This window comes from Suricata suricatta, chromosome 12, assembly GCF_006229205.1.
Source record: "Suricata suricatta isolate VVHF042 chromosome 12, meerkat_22Aug2017_6uvM2_HiC, whole genome shotgun sequence".
NCBI lineage: Eukaryota > Metazoa > Chordata > Mammalia > Carnivora > Herpestidae > Suricata > Suricata suricatta.
Window position 1 is genome coordinate 75,576,540 of NC_043711.1, and position 23,168 is coordinate 75,599,707.

General features: G+C 44.4%; 1 protein-coding gene across 9 annotated transcripts in view; it reads right to left on the bottom strand.

The window, feature by feature from the left end:
• The window catches only part of SHLD1 (shieldin complex subunit 1), a 76,517-nt gene that overhangs the window by 28,328 nt on the left and 25,021 nt on the right, over positions 1-23,168 (bottom strand). The window contains exon 4 of one of the 9 annotated variants that reach the window (XM_029918543.1): positions 869-1,123. The exons of the other annotated variants lie outside the window; for them this stretch is intronic. Coding sequence (XP_029774403.1) covers positions 966-1,123 — 158 coding nt within the window. The 3' untranslated portion in view covers positions 869-965. Of the gene's footprint in view, positions 1-868; positions 1,124-23,168 lie in introns of those variants that run through there. 9 annotated transcript variants of the gene reach the window in all.

A 23,168-nucleotide genomic window follows, 5' to 3' on the forward strand; every position in this document is an offset into this window, starting at 1 on the left:
ACTCGAACCCACGAACTGTGAGATCATGACCTGAGCCAAAGCCGGACGCTTAACCGACTGAGCCATCAGGAGCCCCAGGAATTTGTTCTTGGTACAAGACTTGCTCCCATACAAGTGGAGAGATGGCTGCTGTAATGATGGGGGGAGGGTCATATAGAAATGACCCCCTTCGAGCCATAAGAAAGGACTTGAAGGGTATGTAAATAAGAATCCCCACTCTGCTGGACTCCTGAGGTTATGACATGTCATGGAGTATTGTGACCAATATGTTTATTCATTCAACAAACATTTGTGAAGGATCTATTGTGTACCATATACTGTTCTAAGGTTTGGAGATTCTGTGAAGAACACAGATATGGTTCCTGTCCTCACGGGGCTAGAGTTCTAGAAGAGAAGGTAAGACAAGGAATAAATGACTATACAGATAAATTCTAAAAAGTGATATATAGGGGACCCCCAGAGAATATGACAGCAACTAAAGCTGGATGCAGGGACAGGGGGTCTGAGAGTGACTTGGTTATGTACAACATATGATTTAGTTTGCCAGTGTTAAATATGTTGAATCCAGGGGCGACTTGGTGGCTCAGTCAGTTAAGTGTCCAATTCTGGATTTTGGCTCAGGTCATAATCTCATAGTTCCATGGGATCAGGCCTCCTGTCAGGCTCTGCACTAACAGCATGGAATTGCCTTTCTCCAGCTCATGGATGCTGTCTCTTGCTCTCACTCTCTCTCTCTCAAAAATAAATAAACTTAAAATATAAAAATAAGTTAAGTATTCTGAATCCATTATTCATAACTAGCACCATCTTTAGCCAGGTAAGTGGTTATTTATTGCATCTTTCCACTAGTCATTTCAATGCAATTGTTTTGAACACTCATTTTTATTTCAACCACTCGGAGGCACCACAAAGGGCTGCAGAGAGGAGTATGGCGCAGTCCCTCCTCAAAGAGAGGGTGATCCAGTCTACAGAGGAGGCAGTGCCACAGATAATGCTCTAAAGCACACGGGGTGCAGCAGGAACACGCGGAGAGCTGGCTGTGCGGGAACCTGGAGGCAGGGAACCCCGCAGAGAATGAGGGTATCTGGACTGGATACTGTAAAGATGCTGCACTTCTCCAGGCCTACAAGGGAAAGGCACTCATGACACGTTGAAAAGCAGCACAAAGGTCACGGTGTGTTTGCTGAGCCACCTGCAGACTGGTCACGTGGCAGGGTTGGAGACCACAGCAGTAGGTACGGGGCAGAGCTCCGCAGGTGTTTGATGTGTGAGGGCCAGACTGCCAGGGGCCATGACTCCAGCTGAGTGGGGGCCGAAGACAGGGTTCCTCAGGGCTGGAATTTCCCCCCTCCCCTCTGGTCTCTCCAGCTGGCTCCCCCTGGCTCTGCCCTGGGAGGCAACTCCATGCACTGCATGGACAGGTGCCTTTGCTCTCTGTCTTTGAGCTGGGAACCAGGGGGTGGCACTTGGCAGGAGATGCAAGGAGGGAAAAAGGTGAAGTCAGATTCCTTACCTCCCTGCCTCCCTTCCAGGGCGGCTGTCATGGGCTGGCTGCATCCCTCTACCACGCTCACTGGCCCCTGCCAGCCAGCCCTCTCAACCCAGCTCCTGTGAGCGTGCTCTCTCAGGGTTTCCAGGCCTGAGCACGGTACTTCCCCTTGTGTTCTCCTTGTGCCTACTCACACCTTGGTCCGTGATCTCTTTATTAAGCTTTCCTCAAATTACCTGGTTGGACAGTATTATCTGTACCGTCCCCAGGACTTGAACTGACACAGTCGTGCCATGAGGATTTCAGGGAGGGGGTGCTGGTGGAGGCATGAGAGATAAATGCAGACGGAGAGTTGCCTGTGGGAGAGATGGGGCCTAGAGGATGGAAGATCATAGTGCTGGGAAGGTGGCATGACAGACTAGCCACAGACTTACAGCACTTATGTGAAACCGACCCCGTGCCAGGCTCCATTCCACAGGCTTTAACATAACTCACTGACCTCTTGTAACTTTCTTAGGAAGCATCCCATTGAATGGATGAGGAAACTGAGGCACAGAGAGCCCTAGTGAGTTGCTCAAAGTCCCAATCTACTGAAATGGTGGAGCTCAGATTCAAATCCAGGAAAGTCTAGTACCAGAGTCCCATTTTCAGCTTCTGTGCTGGACTGACCACTCTGGCGGGAGGCAAAGAAGGGGACTTCAGAATTCAAGACCTTGCAGGAAGCAAGACACTGGTGATGAAATTCTTGGGACAGACACCTGTGTAGGTTGCTGAAGTAAAGCTACTTGAAGAAAATCTTGCTGCCCTACACAAACTCTGCCTCAGTGACAATGCAGAATCATGTGCAGGTATCAGAATGACAGAAATCCTAAGGGAAAAAAAGAGACCATATCCAAACAAATTACAGTCGCTCATGCTATAAAGCCACACTTCTATTCCTAAGAAACATTATCAAAAAGCATAAACAAATAGTTATTTCAAAAGGAGGGCTATGGTTACAGAGGACTGATAAAGCTAAATAATTTTTCGGTAGGAGCTTCGATAACAACAAGTGATTACATTTCGTTGCCATCTGAAAATAGTAAATGGCTTGATCACAGACCAACAAAAGAGAACCTCGAACAGCACAGAAACATAACCTGCTGTCAAGTGTACACCCACAGATGATAAAAGAAAGCCCAGGGCTCCCTCTGATGGTGCCTAAATCACAACCCCTAGTGGTCCAGAAAATGCAAACCATGCTTCCCACATGGACAGGTGCATAATAACCAGTCCTTGAGACGAAAGGTTCTGCCACAAGGGAAATATCAATCAGTGATGATTGTGTAAAGTCTCTTGCAGCAGATACGATCATGAAAACCACAGCGTTCTGGAAAAAGAGGAGCACCAGAGACAGGTGACCACAGCACACCCCTCCCGTTACTTGTTTTAAATGACACCTGACCTTCCTAACTGAGGCTTTCTGTCTTCCCTTGGCCAGCGGAGCCAGGACATCATGTTCCTATGAATATCAGAAACAGCTTCCACACCAATCACTTTCCTTTCCTGCAGGAGAAAGAGTGGGGTAAATGCTCCCTGAGTCAGACTCCTATATTTTTCATTTGCTCTGTGGGCTGCCAAGCATGTCAGCCCAGCTGCGGCTGTAATGAGGAATCCAATAACAAGCTCTTACAAATGCAGGCTGGGGGCCTGGAGCCACATGGTAGGTGTCAGTAACAGCTATGACTGTATAGACTAGCCCCTGCTTTATTCTGTTCTTCCTGACTATCCTCTTGCTGGGGCCTGCGCACGGTAGAGACAGGGATACAGAAAATGGTTCACTTCTAGAGCTGGTCACTCAGCATCCAGGACAGGTTGCCGTGATTATGTGTATGCTCAGCTTTTCCATGCAAGAGGGAGTAGCCGGCAGATGACACTTATTAATCAGTGATGTTCCATACATTCATACAACCAGAGCCAAGAAAAGCTGACGCTGTTGCAAATATTTATCCTTTCATTTGTTTTAAAGGAGTGCACCTTCTCTTTTGGGTACAGCAGAAAGAGAGATTTGATGAAGCACTTTGGAAGGGACGTGGCTTAGCTTAGTGTACTGCTAATTTTTGAAAGTTCCCATTTTTCTGGTGCCTCAACACTCCCCACAAGCATGCTGTGAGCACCCCCCTAGGCAACCAGGCATGCCATTGTGACAAGGCTGGTCCCTGCTCCAGTTCCTCTTCTTGCTCTCCTCTGACTCTGACCGAGTGACGCTCAGACACACCAGTAAAATCCCCTCCCATCTTTGCTGGTGGACTCCACCATGACCGCCACAAAGGCACTTGCCCTTGGGTGCATAGCCTCAGCTCCCCACCTGCTTGGTTGAGTCTGCTCCCTGGCTGCTCTTCCCAGGTGGCCCCCTCCTCTAGGCCCTGTGAAAACAATAGGTCCTTTCATTTCATATGCCGCTCTGTAGTTGCTGTGGTTGTGTTGGAATGATCCTTAAAGACCCCATAAAGGAAGGGTGCCTGGATGGCTCAGTCTGTTGAGCATCTGACTCTTGATTTTGGCTCAGCTGATGATCTCAGGGTTGTGGCATGGAGCCCCGAGTTAAGCTCGTGTTGGGCTCTGTGCTGAGCATAGAGCCTGCTTAAGATTCTCTCTCTCCATCTGGCCCTCTCCCCTGCTCATGCGTGCTCTCCCTCTCTCTCTCTATCTCTCAAATAATAATAATAATAATAATAATAATAATAATAATAATAATAATAATATCCACAAAGGAGACTTACTTCCCCCACTTACTCCAGTGCTTTTGGAAAGGAAGCTAAGGCCTCCAATGACCATGAAGATCAAGATATGTATACAGGCCACAGTGATGGATCCACAGTTTTGGGTGTGAAAATTGCAATCTAAACATTAGGATTTGAAAAAGGCATTCTAAATTTCAAATAAAGTTGGGAAGACACAAGCTCCAGTCCACATTGCAGAAAACTGGAGATTTCATCAGAAAATTGTTCCTGGATACTAGATACATTTTTCCCTTAAAACGCAAATTTCATGGGGCACCTGGAAGGCTCAGTTGGTTATGCTTTGACTCCTGATCTCAGCTCAGGTCTTGATCTCAGGGTAGTGAGTTCAAGCCCTGCATTGGGCTACTTAAAAAAAGATTTGCAACCTCATGACAACTAATGAACCAGCTGTACTGATATATTAGGTGCAAGTTGTAAAGCAAAATTGCTGTGTGTTCTGCTTGGTTAACAAATGTATAATTGTAGCCCTTTCTTGTGATCAAATTCAAGCTGCTTATAAAAAAAAACACAACAAAAAAAGATGATATTGGAGAAAACTGCCTTCCTATATAGAAATCTAGAATAGCAAGGTTGATGGATATCACAAATAAAGAATCCAATTCTTTATACGAAAGAAAACGCAGCTTTCATCTTCTAAAGTCAAGATCGGAAGCCAGCCACCGAGAGTCTGCCGGTTTGCGCCCCGCCCCCTAGACAAAGGGCAGCCCTGCCCCTGTGGGCCCGGCCTGTGCTATTCTTAGTGGCACCGGCACCCGGTGGTTCTTTACATTCTTCAGTTAGGGTTCCCGTGGAGCAGAGCGTGCCTGCACATCCTGCTCCATTCCACTGCAAGTAGTAGCTCTGAAGTAGCTCCCTCTTCCCCTTCACATTGCGCTACCTGCCCCCCCCCCCACGCCCCCATCCGATTTCCCCTTCTCTGAGCACACAGCTAGGCCGCATTATCCAGTCTCTTTTGCTGCCAAATGTGGCCACATGACTTAAGTCCATAATAGCAGTGGTGGAGTGTATGGGGGTTGGGGGGGGGGCGGGCAGTGGAGGTGGGGGAGGCACAAGCCTGGCGGGGGGGATTGGAGAGAAATTAGGAAGGAAAGAATGGAGAGAGTGAATATGGACAAATTAGACACAACTTTCACAGACCTTTGCTGGAAAAAGGAACAGAGAAGTGGGGCAGGAGCCCAAGAGCAATATGGGGTCAAGGGAGGACTTCTTTTTTTTTTAAAGATGAGGGACATTGCAGCATGTTTTATGTTGCTAAGAATAAGCCAGTCAAGAGGAGAAAATCAATAATGCAGGAGAGAGGAGAGAAGTGGAGGTGTGATATACTGCCTGGGAGAGAGGAGATGGGGACAGCACACCTTAGGAGGGTCCAGCCTTGAATAGGGCAGAGACAACGGACCCACGCTAACAGATGGGGACCTGTGGGGGCAGGGCAGGTGTCAGGGCAATGAGAGAGTTTCTTTTCTGTTTGAATATCCCAGTAAAATAAGCACGAAGCAAGGTTTGGGCTCATGGGGGTGCTCCTGAGAAATGGTATAAACGGGGGTGCCTGGGTAGTTCAGGTGATTAAGTGTCCAGCTCTTGGTTTCAGCTGAGGTCATGATCTCAAGGTTCGTGGTTCAAGCCCCATGTCAGGCTCCACGCTGATAGCACAGAGCCTGCTTGGGATTGATCCTCTCTCCCTTTCTCTTTGTCCTTCCCCATCTTTTTGTCTGTCTGTCTGTCTGTCTCTCTCAAAATAAATAAATAAACTTAAAAACAATTTTTAAAAAAGAAGAGGTAGAAACAACCCTGTTTGCTCCAGACCCAGGCAACAAACAGCCTCAGGCTGGACCAGTGGGGGTACCAAAGCTCACCCTGAGGACCGCCAAGCCACTTTTTATTTTCCTCTCTCTTTCTCTGTCTCTTTCTTCAAAAATTATTTATTTACATATCATCACTGAAGGTCACACTCATGTTGTGAACTGTGACTTAGTTTCAGCAAAACACTATAATGCAGGAACACCTGGCTGGCTCAGTCTGTTAAGCGTTGGACTTTGGCTCAGGTCATGATCTTGCGATTCATGAGTTCAAGCCCTGCCTCGGGCTCTGAAGCTGAATCTGAGCCTGCTTCAGATTCTGTGTCTCCCTCTCTCTCTGCCCCTCCCTTGCTCATGCACTCTCTCTCAAAAATAAATATTTAAAAAATTTTTAAAAAACCAATACAATGCATAATATTAAATTGATGCTATTAAATTTATTAGTTTTGTTGTTTACTATCTTGGCTTTATAGCTATTTAAGCACCACAAGCCGGAGGCATATTTTGATCTTAAGTGTTCTCAACACACACACACATACACACAGAGTTAACTATGTCAGGTGATAGATGTATTGATTATTTTGATCTTGGTAATTATTTTACATCATATATAATCAAATCATCCTGTTCTACACTTTAGATACAAAAATTTTGTCAACTGTTCTTCAGTAAAGCTGTAAAAAAACACTGAGCCCATTTTTAAGGAGAGAAAACAGTTGGGAGATGACAGCTTAGAAGTCAGGCAGGGACAAAAGAAGGCAAATCTCTCCAGAATCAAGACTAGGCAGAGAAAACCCACCAATCTTTTAATAGTACTTAAAAAACTAAAAGTCCTTGATCCAGTCACTTTCAGCTTTCCTAGTAAACACTTCCCGCTCCAAGACAAAAATGCTAATGTCCCAATGGGAAATAACAGGCTGAGGACATTTACAAAGAATTGACAGATAAAGAAATGTGAATGGCCAATAGATATGAAAATACTGCAATTCATCCATACAGGCAGAAAACAGAATGTAGATGCCGGGGGCTGGGGAAAGAGGACTAGGGAGTTAGCAGCTGATGGGGACAGGGTTTCAGTTTGGGAAGAGAAAAGTGTTCTGAAGATGGATGGTGGTGATGCCCACACAATATGTAAATGTAGTTAATGCCACTGAATTGTACACTTAACCAACGGTTAATATGGTAAATTTTATGTACTATGTGTATTTTGCCACAACTTTTAGAATAGTACATTTCATTATAAATGATTTGCAAATAAATACAAATCAAAACGATGACATGACACTTTGAACCCATAGGGGTATCCTCAGAGAGGACCTACAGTGGGTATCGATACCGGTGGAATGAGTAATTATCATCAGGATGTGGGGAGTTGAGCCCCTTCCCAGCCTGCTGGGTGGAGGATAAGCAGGTGTCCTTTTCCCAGAGGGCCAAGGGATTCAAATAGTTTAACCCGGTAATTTATCCGCCAGGAGTCTAGAAGAATCACAGCTGGGCTCAGAATCCCTAAGCACATATCTATCAATCCACTACACGCTACAAGGTCAGGAGGGTGCCACCAGTGGACAGCTTGGAGGAATGCCAGATAGAACATGAACCCCAAAAGTGCCACAGGCCCACATCCCACCCAGTTGAAAGGAGATGGCTCACAAAAAGTGAGTTTCCCAGCAGAAACCTGAAATGATCCTACAGTCTGAAGCAGGAGGAGCTGGAAGGAGAAAGGGTGGGGAAAAGGGCTGGGAGGAGGTGACATCTGGCTGGATGCCATTTAAAGGAATTAGAATAGCTGCCCCCTAACACATAGCACAAACCTGCAGCTTCTCAAAGCTGCCAGCTGTGGTGTGGGGGGGGGGCGGGCAGGGTACAACACAAAACAAATGGGACATTTATGCTCATAGTGGCATTATTTGTAAGATGTGCATGTGACATGTGCATGGCCCTCAATGCAACCATTCCACTTCTAGGACGCTATTCTACAGACGGAAAAAGAGGCAGCATGCAAAACTCTACGGAGAGTATGATCCTCCTTTGGTCAATAAAAAGCTACAAGTAAATCACAAAATGGGAACAATGATTAATGATTATCTCCAGGTTTTATAAAGGAGACCTTGCACTGCTTTTTATTTTTATTTTATTTTTTTAATGTTTTATTTATTTTTGATACAGAGAGAGACAGAGTATGAGAGGGGGAGGGTCAGAGAGAGAGGGAGACACAGAATCGGAAGCAGGCTCCAGGCTCTGAGCTAGCTGTCAGCACAGAGCCCGACGCGGGGCTCGAACCCACGAACGTGAGATCTGACCTGAGCCGAAGCCGGAGGCTTAACCGACTGAGCCACCCAGGCGCCCCTGCACTGCTTTTTAAAGATATATGAAGGGGTCCCTGGGTAGCCCAGTGGGTTAAGTGTCAGACTCCTTTCTGGTTTCCGCTCAGGTTAAGATTTGATAGTTCCATGAGTTTGAGCCCCATGTTGGGCTCAGTACTGATGGTGCAGAGCCTACTTGGGATTCTCTCTCTCCCTCTCTCTCTCTCAAAATAAATTAATTAATTAAAAAAATAAAAAAAAAACATATGAAATATTCAAGTGGGCAGGAAACATACAAAAGCAAATACAGCAAACCTCCCTGTACCCACCAACCAGAGTAAACTACTGTGAAGTTTTAAGACAATAAATCATTAGATATATTTGAACATCATTTCAACTTCTTTCCACCCTTTTCCTTCTAGAGTTTCTTTTTCCTAAGCTTTCTTCTTTAAGTTTTTCTGTATTTATAATGAAAACCTATTATCTTCATTACAACCATAAGCCTTTGGAAAAAGGAGCATTGAATGTAAACAGGCAGATCACTTGCACATTGCTCAGGATGTCTGAGAAGTTCTGGTAATTCTCCGTGACTACTTGTTATTGGAGAAACTGCTATCATCAGGGACTGGCTCATTTAGGGCTCTGAGTTGAAATAAAATGCCATTTGGGAACCAGTAGCTTTCACATTTGAATGCCCAGGTGATTCTTCAATGGAACACTAGCTGGTAAAATGCCAGTTGCAGCATGACTTAGCCAAGACGTACTGCATTCATTAAGTTTCTTTCTAGTCTGACCACTTGGGTACTATTACAGAATTTAATGTCCAGAGCGAGCATGAGACTTGCTTAAGACCAGACCCAGGTCTCATGTGGGGGAAGATAGAGGAAGGGCTCCACGAACAAGACGGCACTGGATCCCTTTCTTTCCCTTTTTGGAAAATGAGCACTAAAAGGAGCACAGACATGGCCTAGAGAAGGTGTTCCCAGGCTGTTCCACTGAAGAAAGGGTCCCTCCTCAGATTTCCCACAACTTAAGCCTGGTCAGTGCCTCCATCAGTGAACAAAAAGATGGGATTTTCCTTTGTACTGGATCACCGGTCTTATTCAGGTTGAGATTTATTCATGCAGACTCAAAAGTCTTTTGGTGATCAATCCCTACCTCTCAGGTATCAGCTCTTTGGCCCTATAATATGACAAGGAATTGTACAATTGGCCTCATTGTTGAGACTTAGGGACACACACACACACACACACACACACACACACAACTCATGGCTCTGGGTTTTTACTTTTATATCTCTCAAGAAGAACAATAAAAGCAGTAAATATCAAAACACCTGAGCTAACATGCTAGATTTTTAAATGAAATTTTGCCTGAACAATACCCCATGTGGTAGCCAGCCTCCAAGATGGCCCCCAAGGATGGTCCTCTCCTGATACCCACACTCTTGTGCAGTCTCCTCCCACACTGTAGCAGGGTTGGTTTGTGTGACCCGTAGAATAGGCAGAAGTGATGGTCTGTCACTTCTAAGATTGGGTTTTGAAAGGCACTGTGGCTTCTGTTTTGAACCCCTCCCCCTTCAACTCTCTCTCTTCTCACTCGGGCAGAAGTCAACTGCCATGTCTTGAGGACAAGCAGCCCTGTGAAGAGGCCCATGTGGACAGCTAAAGCTCCAGCCAAGAGTCACATGAGTGATTCTTCTTGGAAGCAGATTCTCTAGCTCTAGCCAAGACTTCAGCTTGATTGCAACCTCATGAGACCCTGAACCAAATCCCTCCAGCCAAGCCACCCAGACTTCTGCCCCCAGAAGCCATGAGATAATAAATGTTTATTGTTTTAAGCCACTGAGTCTTGGGGTAATTTGTTATTACTCCTCATAGATAACTTAGCTTCCTACCCCTCAATATCCAGCATGTTATAACAGTAACTATAGTTTTACTAAACTATATTTTAGGGGTTAAAAAATATTGGTTACAGACTTTCAATAAATTTTAAAGTCCTTTATTTAATATATTCATAATTGGTGGAGCATATATTTTTTTAGTTTTCTCTGTTGACTGAACTCAGATAGTAAAAGAATTTTCAAAGGCCTCCAAATTGCTGCCATAACATCCAATAGCCAAGCACATTGTGCGTTTCAAAGAAGAATTAGGAAGGTCTTTATTTTATGAGGCTTTAGGGGCGCTGCCTTCACAGCAGGCTCTCCCTGAGCACCTGCTGAAATCCTCCATGAGACTCTCAGACTGCTCCGATCTAGGACAACACATGGGCTCCTAGGTACGGCCTGGCTGGCTTTGTCTTCCCCCGTCTCTTTCTCTACAACACTGTATATCAAAGGCTCTGGCTAGACCTTGTACATCAAACGTGGAGAGGAAAAAAAGACAAGACCAAAAGAGACATAAATAAAACCTTTCCCCGTGAGACACTATGGCAGCTGGCTAAGCTATCACTGAATGTCAGCCTCAAGTAACATTTTCCCTTCTTGATTTTATCAACTTAGCCTGGTCTTTCACAGCCATTCTTTTTTAAGCCTACCCATGACAAACAATTCCAAGTTTCCTCGTAAAAATACCACTGTGGAAGAATGTCTTCTAATGGGAACATTTCAGAAGCTGACTTCTTAGGTTTTCTATTGCTAGAGGGTACGTTCCAAGATAGGAAAGACCCTATCTAGCTCACACTTTGTTCCCAGGAGCTAGCATAGTGCCTGGCACACAGTAGGCGCACACTGAATATGAATTTACTTTCCATCTCTGAAGGCCTATCAATCAATCTAAGGGTATCTGTTGAGTGGCTATGGGTATAGCACAGTGCAGGAAGCTGTGACGACCATGAACTTAACATAGCGTATACATCACTCAAGTATTTAAAAAGACTATCAAGTCCTCATTATGTACCCACTGGAATCCAGTATTCTTTTTTTTTTTTTAATGTCTTTATTTTGAGAGACAGAGACAGAGAGCAAGCTGGGGAGGGGCAGAGAGAGAGGGAGACAAAGAATCTGAAGCAGGCTCCAGGCTCTGAGCTGTCAGCACAGAGCCCAAAGCAAGGCTCAAACCCACGGACTGTGAGATCATGACCTGAGCCGAAGTCGGACACTTAACAGACTTACCGACTGAGCCGCCCAGGCGCCCCTGGAATCCAGTATTCTTTATGCATAAACACAAAGGTGTGACTTTCTCAACAAGTTACATGATGTTTTAAATACTCTACATAGTTCCTGTGTACCTAAAATCAATAAGCACATATTGGGTACTTTATCTGATGAAAGTAAAGGTGAGTACTACAGTTAATAAGCAAAATTTGGGACTGGTAATAATTGTACGTGAGAGTGGGGGTGAGAGTATAGATGATCTTTTTTTTCCCTCCTAATGTTCTGTATTTTCAGTGTCTCCTACAATTAGCACATATTAGTTTAAAGTCAGAGGAAAATAAATGTACTCTTAAAGGGGTGGAAGGAGGTGGAAGGAGAAAAAAAACATCAGGCAAATGTCAGGGAAAGGCAGCCTCTGATGAAGAACACAAGCTTTGGAGTCTGCAGATCTGGGTTCAAATCGCAGCACTGCTGTAGTATCAGCTATGTCTCTGGGCAGAGAAGAGCCTTTCTAAGCCTCAGTTTCCTCATTTGTAAACTAGAGATAATAGTGTCTTCTTTGGGTAGAGATGAAGACAAATGAGATAATGTATTGAAAGCTCTCAGCGCAGTGGTAAGGATGGAGTCAATGGTGGGTATCTTTACCGTCATGAGTGACAGTGAGTGATATCTGATGCAACTCTTGGGGTTCCTGTAGCAGCCCCAATTTCTACCCCAATCCACAGCTGTCTTCCACCACTGTCCTGCTTTACCCTTTCTTCTCTTCTCTTTTCTCTTTGTCTCTGCCAGTAACAACCACTGACATGCAAAGGTCTGCAGGTGGGATCTAGTTTAGTGAGGCAAGGTCAGGTCATGTGGTCCAGGATCCTGCCATCCTATCAACTCTATATGTGATTTCATGCCTCTTATTCACTCTTGGCAACTCTGTATCATCTAACCCATACAACGGTGACAGGACCCCTGCCTTTACTTACTGTTAGAAAAATATTAGAAGGAAAAATCCAAGTAAATAGTCTCCAGCAATGATAAAGTAAGTGGTACCAGACCTGCCCTTCTGCTGTAAAACAACTAGAAAAATGGACAAAACAAGTGTTTTCAGTTACTGAACACAGGTAGTTGAGTAGAGAGAAAGGAAGAAAAGTAAAATGTGCCTATGACTGCCCCAACCTTCTGCCTGGAGGCACTTTAGGGACCACACCGCCAGGAAGGGGAAATCCAAGCAGGGCACAGAGACTGGAATTGAGGTGCCTGAAATTTATGAAGCCAAGTCCTATAGAGGAGGGAGATCGACAGATAAAATTCCAGAAATAGGCATAGAAATTATTCTTTTGAGCCATTTACTGAACACTAAACTGTACATGAAAAAAATTTTTTTAACATTTATTTATTTTTGAGAGACAGACTGAGCACAAGCAAAGGAGAGGCAGAGAGAAAGGGAGACACAGAATCTGAAGCAGGCTCCAGGCTCTGAGCTGTCAGCACAGACGTGGGGCTCGAACTCACACAGCAAGATCATGACCTGAGCCAAAGTCGGACGCTTAACCGACTGAGCCACCCAGGTGCCCCTAAGTTGTGCATATTTAGAGCAAAAGTCCATAAAGCTGGGCAAAGCCAGGGCAGCTATGACCTGGACACCTCTTAGAACCCACACAGGGCTGGGAGACACACATGTTTTGACAGCCAGAGTGGAGAGTCCTTGTTGGACAACTGGGGTATTCAATAAGAGACCCAGAAAAGGACATACATGGTAGGAAGCTAAACTAGCGATAGAGTAAAGGCTGCCCTAAAATCTCCCTAACAAGCTGACGAACAAGCCTTGAAAGGATCAAATTTAGCAGCAAGTAATCCACTAGTTATGCCATTACTTTTATGTGAAAACAAGTTCCTGAGGATGGGAAGAAAAGTGGCTTAAGAGTCCTATAAAGTGGATAACACTAGGAAGGGATTTTTAGTGGTTATAGGGAGCTTTATCAAGAGTCCGTCTAGAGCAGGAGTCAGCAAAATTTTCCCTACGAAGGGCCAGAAGGCTACACAAAATCAGGCCTTGGGTCAGGTTTGGTCCACGGGCCCTTGTCTGCCAACCTCTGCTCTACAGTCTTACTTAAACATCCCTGGTCTTTCCACGTCATACTCCACTGAATTAGTATCTGTACTTCAACCAGATCCCTGAGTGCCTGGCACACACATTACATTTTGAAAAGCACTGCACTAAAGCAGGGGTTTTTAAAGCTTGGCTGCATCTTAGAACCACCTAGGGAGCTTTTAGAAACCTCTGATGCCCCAGGTTGCTCTCCTTAGTTATTAAATCAGAGCTTCTAGCGGTGGGTCCTAGGCATCAATATCATTAACGCTCCCCCCAAGTGATACCAGTGTGCAGCTAACGCTGAGAGTCAAGGTTGAGAAGCCTTACCTGGCCCAGTCAAACCTGTGGTCAAGCTCATCTGCCAGCAGAGGAAGCAGCCTCATGCCCCACCAGACCCACTCCCTCTCAGAGACAGATGGATTCCAGAATCACAGAAACCCCCAAGGAGCATGAGTGGCGAAAAAGAACATTAGAGCTAATGCTTTTTATATTTTTTCCCCTAAAGTTTATTTATTTATTTTGGGAGAGAGAGAGAGAGAGAGAGAGAGCGCGCAGGCATGAGCAAACAAATGAGTGAGCAGGGCAGGGGCAGAGAAAGAGGGAAACAGTCAGACACTTAGTTGACTGAGCCATCCAGGGGCCGTGATACTTTTTTTTTGAATTGAAGTACAGTTGACACACAACGTTACAGTAGATTCTGGGGTACAAGACAGTGATTCCACCGTTCTGTACCTTACACTATGCTCACCACAGGGGTAGCTATTGTCACCAGACAATGCATTAGAGCTAGTTCTTGATGTCTCTTTCCAGTCCTCTGGTGGTGTGTGCCACTGGAAAAAAAGTAATCTTGGAGGGGCGCCTGGGTGGCTCAATCAGGTAAGAGTCCGACCTTGGCTCAGATCATGATCTCACAGTTCATGGGATCGAGCCCCACATCGGGCTCTGTGCTGACAGTGCGGAGCCTGGAGTTTGCTTCAGATTCCGTCTCTCCCTCCTCTGTCCCCCCAGCTCACGTTCTGTCTGTCTCTCTCTCTCTCTCTCAAAAATAAACATCAAAGAAAAAAATTTTTAAGTAATCTTGGAAATGCAGAACATATTTAAAAAGATGTTACCAATTTCAGCCTCAGAAGTTAAACACTTAGCTAAAAGTAGAGAATTATTAATCTTTTTGACTTTGGGATTATGTTAAGGAATTAAGTCTACAGGGCTGAGCTTACTGAATTTTAAATTTTAAATTCAGTAATGTTTAACAGGAAATATACAGATTTCCTAAATAAACCACCAATGAGTGCTCAGTACAAGATTCTTGGGTCCCAAAAAAACAATTTCACAGATGAGATTTACTTTTTCCAGTGTTAATAAATATTTAACACCTTTAAAGATGCTTTCTGGATCAATACTCAGGATGCCACGGAAGAGAGGCAGTAATAGGTGTTTTGAGAAGCTAGCTCATTTCTTGGTATAAATCCAAAACAACCACTTGACTCCGTTCTTTTTGTGTTTTTCTTTGCCTTTATAATCTCAGGAAATGTGTCATAAATAAATATTCTCTCTCTAACTGCTCTTTTTACATATATATATATATCTATATCTATATATATATATATCTTTATTTTATTTTGAGAAACAGAGACAGAGAGAGTGAGCCGGGGAGGGGCAGAGAGAGAGGGAGACACAAAATCTGAAGCAGGCTCCAGGCTCTGAGCTGTCAGCACAGAGCCCAACACAGGGCTCGAACCCACAGACTGTGAGATCGTGACCTGAGCCAAAGTCAGACGTTTAACTGACGGAGCCACCCAAGCCCCCCTCGCCAACTGCTCTTTTACAATATTTGCATTTACTTCCACCCATAGGAAAGTATAGCAGAAGCTCTTTATCACATAATTAAGCTTGTAGCAAGAAAAATGTATTAATTTATTCCATTAATACTAAAATTCTTCCAGACTCTACTCAGAAGTCACCTATCTAAGAGGCCTTTCCTGGACATGGTGCTTAAATCACACCCTTCCCTCTTACATTGCATTCCCTTTCTTCCTAGCAGCAGCTGATATATTATTCACTTTGTCATCTCTCAACCCCTTGGGTGCCCCCTCCAATCATGAGTGCAATAACTAGAATAAAAGTTCCTTGAAGGCAAGACCTTTATCTATTTTGTTCACTGTGCATCCCCAGGATCAAGCACGGGGCTTGGCACACAGGAGGTACTCAATAATCATTTCATGAATGGATGAACAAACAACACCCACTGCATTTTTAAAGAGCCCAGTCATCAGGGGTTCAGGTAAACAACCCAATACAATATGGAGAGAATTGAAAGAACTCAGTATACTGTTGAGGCATAATGGCCAGTAAGAGTGACACATATGACAACATTGTTTCCCATCAATGTAATGATTTACTCTGAAAGGCAGAGAAACAGTGCAACTGACCTTAAAGCTTGGTACAACCTACTAAAAATATGGTCCATAAACTTTACAAAAATATCCCCACCAAAGGAAACTTTTAATGCACAGAAAAGCATAGCCTTGCTGTCTTACAAGAGGCCATTCATTCACTTGTTCGATGATATCAGAATTTTTAGAAATGGAAGGAAGGGCTCTTAAATTTCATGCAGCGTAGTCTCTAAGCAATTGTTATGATTCATACTACTACCGTTTCCCCGTTGCCTATGAGGCACCAGGGCACGGTAAGCAGTGCTTTCTGCACTATGTGTCAAGCACCCCAGGCACTAGCCTCTGACTCACGGTAGGCCATGATGAAATTCTCACCCGTCCGTGGCCAAGTGAGAAACAGCAACACGAGGCCAATCTTCATTTAAGATCCTTCTATTTCAGACATTAAATTAGCTTTTCTTTTATGAAATGAAGGTCTATTTATGAAGTCAGTGGTATAGGCTGTTTTGAAAGTGTTTCCTTAGGCAAAATAAAAAATGGGGCCAATCCGTGTTGGTCCTCAAAAAAGAAGAAGGAGGGGATGGAGAAGGAGAAGGGGAACCAAAAATGTATCCAAACACTGCCAATGTCTCTAGGGTGAGGAGGGCAAAATCGTCCCTGGCTGAAAAACACTGGTATAGAGCAACTACTTGTGTAGTTTCCTACGCAAATGAGGGAGGATGGATGTGGTTGCTAACACACATATGATAGTGGTAGTTAGAAAACTTGTCCAGAGCTGTAGCTGCCAATGTCAAGGGCCAACTGGACTGAGTCATCCTCGGTGGAAGAATGGCACTCCACTCAGGCGTATGCTGAGCTGTGGAAGCAGGGACCCAGGTCACGCAAGACAAACAGCATTTGCTACATGGATGCTGCCAATCAGATACCTGATCACATGGATGTACCTACCTTTAAAGGGAAATGGGGGGGGGGGTCCTTGGGTGGCTCAGTTGGTTAAGAGCCCAACTTCAGTCTAGGTCATGATCTCGCCATTCCCGAGTTTGAGCCCCATGTCAGGCTCTGTGCCTATAGCTCAGAGCCTGGAGCCTGTTTCAGATTCTGTGTCCCCCTACCCCCTCTCTCTCTGCCCCTCCCCACTCACACTGTCTCTATCTTTCAAAGATAAATATACATTAAAAAAAGTTTTTAAGGGAAATAGGAAGGGGTGCCCGTTGGCTCAGTCGGTTAAGCGTCCGACTCTTGGTTTCAGTTCAGGTCATGATCTAACAGTTTGTGAGTTTGAGCCCCACATCAGGCTCCATGCTTACAGTGTGGGGCCTGCTTAGGATTCTCTCTCTCCCTCTCTCTCTGCCCCTCTTTCTCTCTCTCTCTTTCTCTCTCAAAATAAATAAATAAATAAATAAACTAAAAACATTTTTTAATTAAAAAAATAAAGAGAAATAGGGATTTAACTGTGAATTCACAGCAAATAAATCTAATTCTAAGAATCTGCTTATGGAAAGCCACATCGGTTAATGCCATTAAGATGGACTCTAACCAGTTAATATTCATTTCATGGAATCAAAATGGGTTGCCCATTTTTGTGCAAACATGAACATTCAGATCCTTCCTATTAGGCATACATCTAGTTCTTTGATGACTTTTTAAAAGCTGTCATTTTAATCACTTATGAAAACAGTTTTAGAAAGAAAAATCCACCCCCAAAATTTCTCACCTCCTCTTATGAGAAATTATCCTGTTTTGATTCCACCTATGGAAGTATATTCTAAGGATTTGTGTGCCACAGCACTGTTATCTGCCACTATGGCAACTTGTTAAAAAGTGCCACCCCCTCAAATTCCTTCATGGCGTGTTAATTTGATGTTCTAAAACAAATATTTTACCATGAGTTAATTCCTAGTGAATAATAAGTTTAACCCAACTAAACTGGCTTCTATAACACTTCCACTATTTGTAAATGTGTTTCTTATACTTTTTAAAAAATATTTTATGTTTATTTATTTCTGAGAGAGAGAGAGACAGAACGTGAACACTGTAGGGGGGGAGAATAGAAAGGGGGGAGACACAGAATCTGAAACAGACTCTAGGCTTCAAGCTGTTGGCACTGAGCCTGACGCAGGGCTCAAACCCACAAACTGCGAGATCATGACCTGAGCCAGAATTGGATGCTCAACTGACTGAGCCACCCAGGTGCCCCTCTTGTACTTTATTAAGAGATTTTTTGCTAGTCATTAGGCTTCATTATAAATATTCTCTGCTAAAATCTACTAAATCACACATACAGGTAACCCCTACTTTTCCAAAGAGCATGTCACACCACTTTGCTTTTACAAAAGACCTTCATTAGTATCTATTTTCACTAGCCAAAAGAAATCCAAAGAGGATTTTCAATTTGATCAAAAAATGGCAAAAATAGCATTTACTGCTTATTATGCAGCTGTACCTGAGAAGCAAGTAGAGCCCCACCAAGCTCCTTCCTGGGAACTATACTCAGATTCTCTGCATCGAGCTGTCGTAACTTTGAACTGTGTCCGTGGGCATCTATGCTTTATCTCAATTCTGTGCATCTGTTAACAAAGAGTGTCCTAAGATGTCAGAAATGCCTAGTAGAGGTTATTTTTGGAGTCTGGGAATGCTCACAAGTTTTTCCATATAACCTAATCGTAATTGCATCTTCACTTGATGCCATTTTGGCTAATGAAAGCTTTCATAGGAGTACTCTACCTGTAGATAGATAGCACCAGAAGCCTGTACTTAAATTAAAATACAGCAATATAGTTCTCAAGATGTGATTCAACTAATGAGAGTATGCATTCACCACATGCACAGGGTAAGATATCGATGAGCAAATCCACCACAAGACTGTTTGTGAAACTAAAAGAGTAGGAACAACATCAACATCTATCAATAGACATCACATTAAATAACTTACTGTCTAACCATACATCAGAATACAATGTAGCCACTAAAAATATGAGATCTGAATGCACTAACTTAGCAAGATGCTTTGATATAGCATTCAGTGAAAAGAGTAAGATACAAAATGGTACGTACAATAAAATTCCATTTGTATTTCTAAAAAAGAGATACATGTGCTGTTTTGTGTGTGCAATATATGTGTATATGTAAGTTATGTGTATGTATCGCTACATAGATAATTATGCTTATAATTGTGTAAAAATATCTGGACAGATACACAAAAGTTATTTACAATTATCTCTAGGGAAAAGCACTGAGGAGACACAAGACTTTTACAATTCATTGTGTACCTTCTGTACCATTTATTTCCCTTTTTTTTTTTTTAAAGGATCACTATTGGGGCACCTGGGTGGCTCAGTCTGTTGAGCGTCTGAGTTCAGCTCCAGTCATGATCTGTTCGTGGGTTCCAGCCCCACCCACATCAGGCTCTGTGCTGACACCTCAGAGCCTGGAGCCTGCTTCAGATTCTGTGTCTCCCTCTCTCTCTCGGCCCCTCCCTTGCTTGTGCTCTGTCTCTCTGTCTCTCTCAAAAATGTACAAACACTAAAAAAAATTTTTTTTAAAGGATCACTATTGCCTTCATCACAAGTATCATAACTATCATACATATACCAAAGTGGGGACCTCCCTTCAAAGACGAGTTGCAGTAAGTATTCAACAAGGAGAAAGATATGGTTCGGATTTATTCTTTCTAGCTCATTGCCTGAAATCCCTAATGGCTTCTAGGGAACATGAATCCTGAAGCCTACAAAGGCTATAGCCTCAAAAAGGAAGTCTAAGGGGAGCCTCTTTTTCCAGCAATGTTAAAATAATTCTAGGGCATGTGACTTGCCGAAATAGGAACATTCCACAGAAATAGGACTCTAACTTACAAAGTTGCTTTGAATAATGCAGTGTTTTATATATATATATACATAGGGATGGATATTATTTTCAGAAATATTTTTGGAAGTTAGGAGTTTATATTTCTGGATTAAAAATTTTTTAAACCAATGATATCATAGTGCCAGTTCTGAATCACTAGTTCAATCAAATGTGGCCAAGAGTTGCCCAGCAGAGGAGAGGGACAGGAGGCACAAGGGCGGACCGAGGAGAGGCACGGCCCGTGGGGCTCCAGCTGAGAGAGGCGGGCCCTGTCCTGGCACACAGCTGCCAGCCGGAGGATTTCTAAGCCAGAATGTGCACGAGCAAACTGAGAACTCTGGACAGAAAATTACCGGGAATGGTTACAAGACAACTTACTTTCACACACTAAAAGCAAGGGGACACCTGGGTGGCTCATTCAGTTAAGTGTCCGACTTCAGCTTGGTTCATGAGTTTGAGCCCCAAGCCGTGCTCTGTGCTGACAGCTCGGAGCCTCGAGCCTGCTTTGGATTCTGCGTCTCCCTCTCTCTGCCCCTCCCCCACTCACACTCTGTTTCTCTCTTTCTCTCACACAAAATAAAAACATTATACAAAAAAATTTTTTAAAAAGATACATGTGACAACCATCACAGCCACCACTCTGCACCCTCCCCGGCCCCAGGTTACCTCGTTCACAAGTCCGGCACACACCAGAACACAAACACGGGCTGTGATAAGGCCTATGGGTGCCCGGGCTCAGCAGCATGTCGCGGGCAGGCCAACTCTGCCATCGTTCCGCAGTGACATGGAGATGCTGGATCTCCCCGTCCATGGCCGGAAGCAGAGGCCAGTGACCTTAGCCAGTCCCCGGGACATCGCCACCCTTCTCCTAACCTAACTCCTGCAGCACTTGGGAAGTAGTTTATCAAAACTGCACCTCTGACTGGTAAGAGTGGAAGTGCACTGAGGCACTTATTGCAAAGAATCTGCTTCCTCACAGTAATATAGGAAATGGTCAGTGCTTCACAACCGTCACAAGGGATGGGATATAGGAACGGAAGAAGAGGCAAGTGTTTTCATTTTCAATGGGAGGAAGAAGATAGAACCCCTAAGCGCATACATCATAGACCACCGAGCCTGATGCTTAAAGAGTGTAAAGTGCGGCGTGGGACCAACTCCCTTGGGTAGGTATTATTATCCCCATAAAACAGATTTTAAACTGAGGCTCAGAGAGGGTCTTTAACACATCTAAGGACACCAAGTAAAAAGTGACAGAGACCTTCACACCCCAAAGGCTGTACTTTCTCCCCATTCGGCAGAGAAATGGAGGTCACCAGGTATAGCCATCAGTCTTACCATGTTAGACCCACCTCTGTCTGATCACAAATGCAGCAGAGAGTTCAAGTACTTACATTTCTATTTTCTTGTCTATCCCAAATAATCTACCTTTTACTCCTTTTTTAAGGAATTGAATGGATGTTAACTAGACTTCTTGTGGTGATCATTTTGCAATGTATACATATACTGAACCACGTTGTAAACCTAAAACTACTATAATGTTATATGTCAATCACATCTCCGTTTTAAAAAAGATATTATATAAAGGGGCGCCTGGACGGCATTATGCATACAACTCTTAATTTCGACTCAGGTTATGATCTCCTGGTTTGTGAGACTGAGCCCTACCACGGGCTCTGCACTGACAGCTCAGAGCCTGCTGGTTTTCACTCACTCTCCCTCTCTCTCTGCCCCTTCCCCACTTGCACTCTCACAGGCTCTCTGGCTCTCAAAATAAATACATTTAAAAAAAAAAAAAAAGATACTACAGGGGCACCTGAGTGGTTCAGTCGGTTAAGCCTCTGCCTTTGGCTCAGGTCATGATCTCACGGTTTGTGGGTTCAAGCCCCATGTCGGGCTCTGTGCTGACAGCTCAGAGCCTGGAGCCTACTTTGGATTCTGTGTCTCCCTCTCTCTCTGCTCCCCACCCCCCACTCATGCTCTGTTTCTCTCTGTATCAATCATAAATAAACAAAATTTTTTTGAAGATACTACATAAAAAACAAAGTGATATAATGTGTTGCTGTAGAAAGGCCTAATTTCTTAAACAATGCAAAAGGGGGGGCTGAGGCACGAATTGAGAGAGAAGAGAAAGAAGGGGAAACACCAGCATCACCCTGCAGCCTCATGATGATTAGACCCAAAGTTAGGCATTAAGGTACAGCTTTCCGAGCTTGGGACAGACTGTCTTCTCGGAGGGAACAAGGGCATTCAGGGCTCATGTTGTTAAGATTTCGGATTTTCTCTCTGCCGATCACCGGAGCATTGCCTGGGTGCCTGCTGCCGGGAACCCGCCACCATCTCCCCGCGGGGCATGGCTCTCTAGCTCACCACCGGCATGCATCCCTCTCTCCAGCGAACAAACTGCCAACGAGGCTTTGAGTAAGCGGGAGCTCTTGGGTGGTGTGTTCGCCCTGCGCCTGCAAACCCTTCCAAAAGTCAACAGGGAATCTCTTGTGCCAAAGGGAACAAAACCCTGCTTCTTAAAAACAAATTTCTGTTTGCAGGTGTTTCCATGCCAGTCACAGAGTGTCAAGTGGGCCCGGGAGTCAGGACTAGGTGACAGGGATGGCTGATGGGCACCTTCATGCCGGGCAACTCCCACCACGAAATTCCAAGGGCACACCTTCTGTCGGGCTGTGACTGACACGTTCTCGTGCAGCCGCAGATCAGCTCTGACACAGCTGTTAGAGAAAGATCACAGAGCCAGAGCCAGCAAGGCTGGCCTGCAGGAACTGTTGAAGTCACGTAAAAATCAAAAAGGAGACCGTGTATACTGGTTATGTTTTTCTTGCTCTGTGCTAACGTTGTGCATTAATTTTATCGACCCAGCACGGAAGCCAGCACAGTCCTCTTTTGACTGAGGAGGCAGGGCCCTGGCTCCCAACATCCCAACGGCAAGCCCACCACCACCTGCTTTTGGGATTCTTGTTTTATTCCTTTAAATGTTAAATTTGAGGCCTAGGCTTCTAGGAGGTTCTCGTGAAACCATGTCACATTTGAAGCCCCCGGCGTTTTTTTTCCCCCCCAGGAGAAAGCTTTTTATTCTATCAGATTCTCAAAGAGATCTGCAATTGAACCAAGATAAAGCACAAATGTCTTCACCCCTTCAAGAATGTTCTATCAAAATATAGCCCCTCTTGGGGCGTCTGGGTGGCTCAGTTGGTTAAGCGTCCGACTTTGGCCCAGGTCATGATCTCGCAGTTTGGGAGTTTGAGCCCCACGTTGGGCTCTGTGGTGACAGAGCAGAGCTGGGTGCCTACTTCGGATTCTGTGTCTCCATCTTTCTCTGCCCCTCCCCCACTCACATTTTCTCTCTCTCTCTCTCAAAAATAAATATTTAAAATT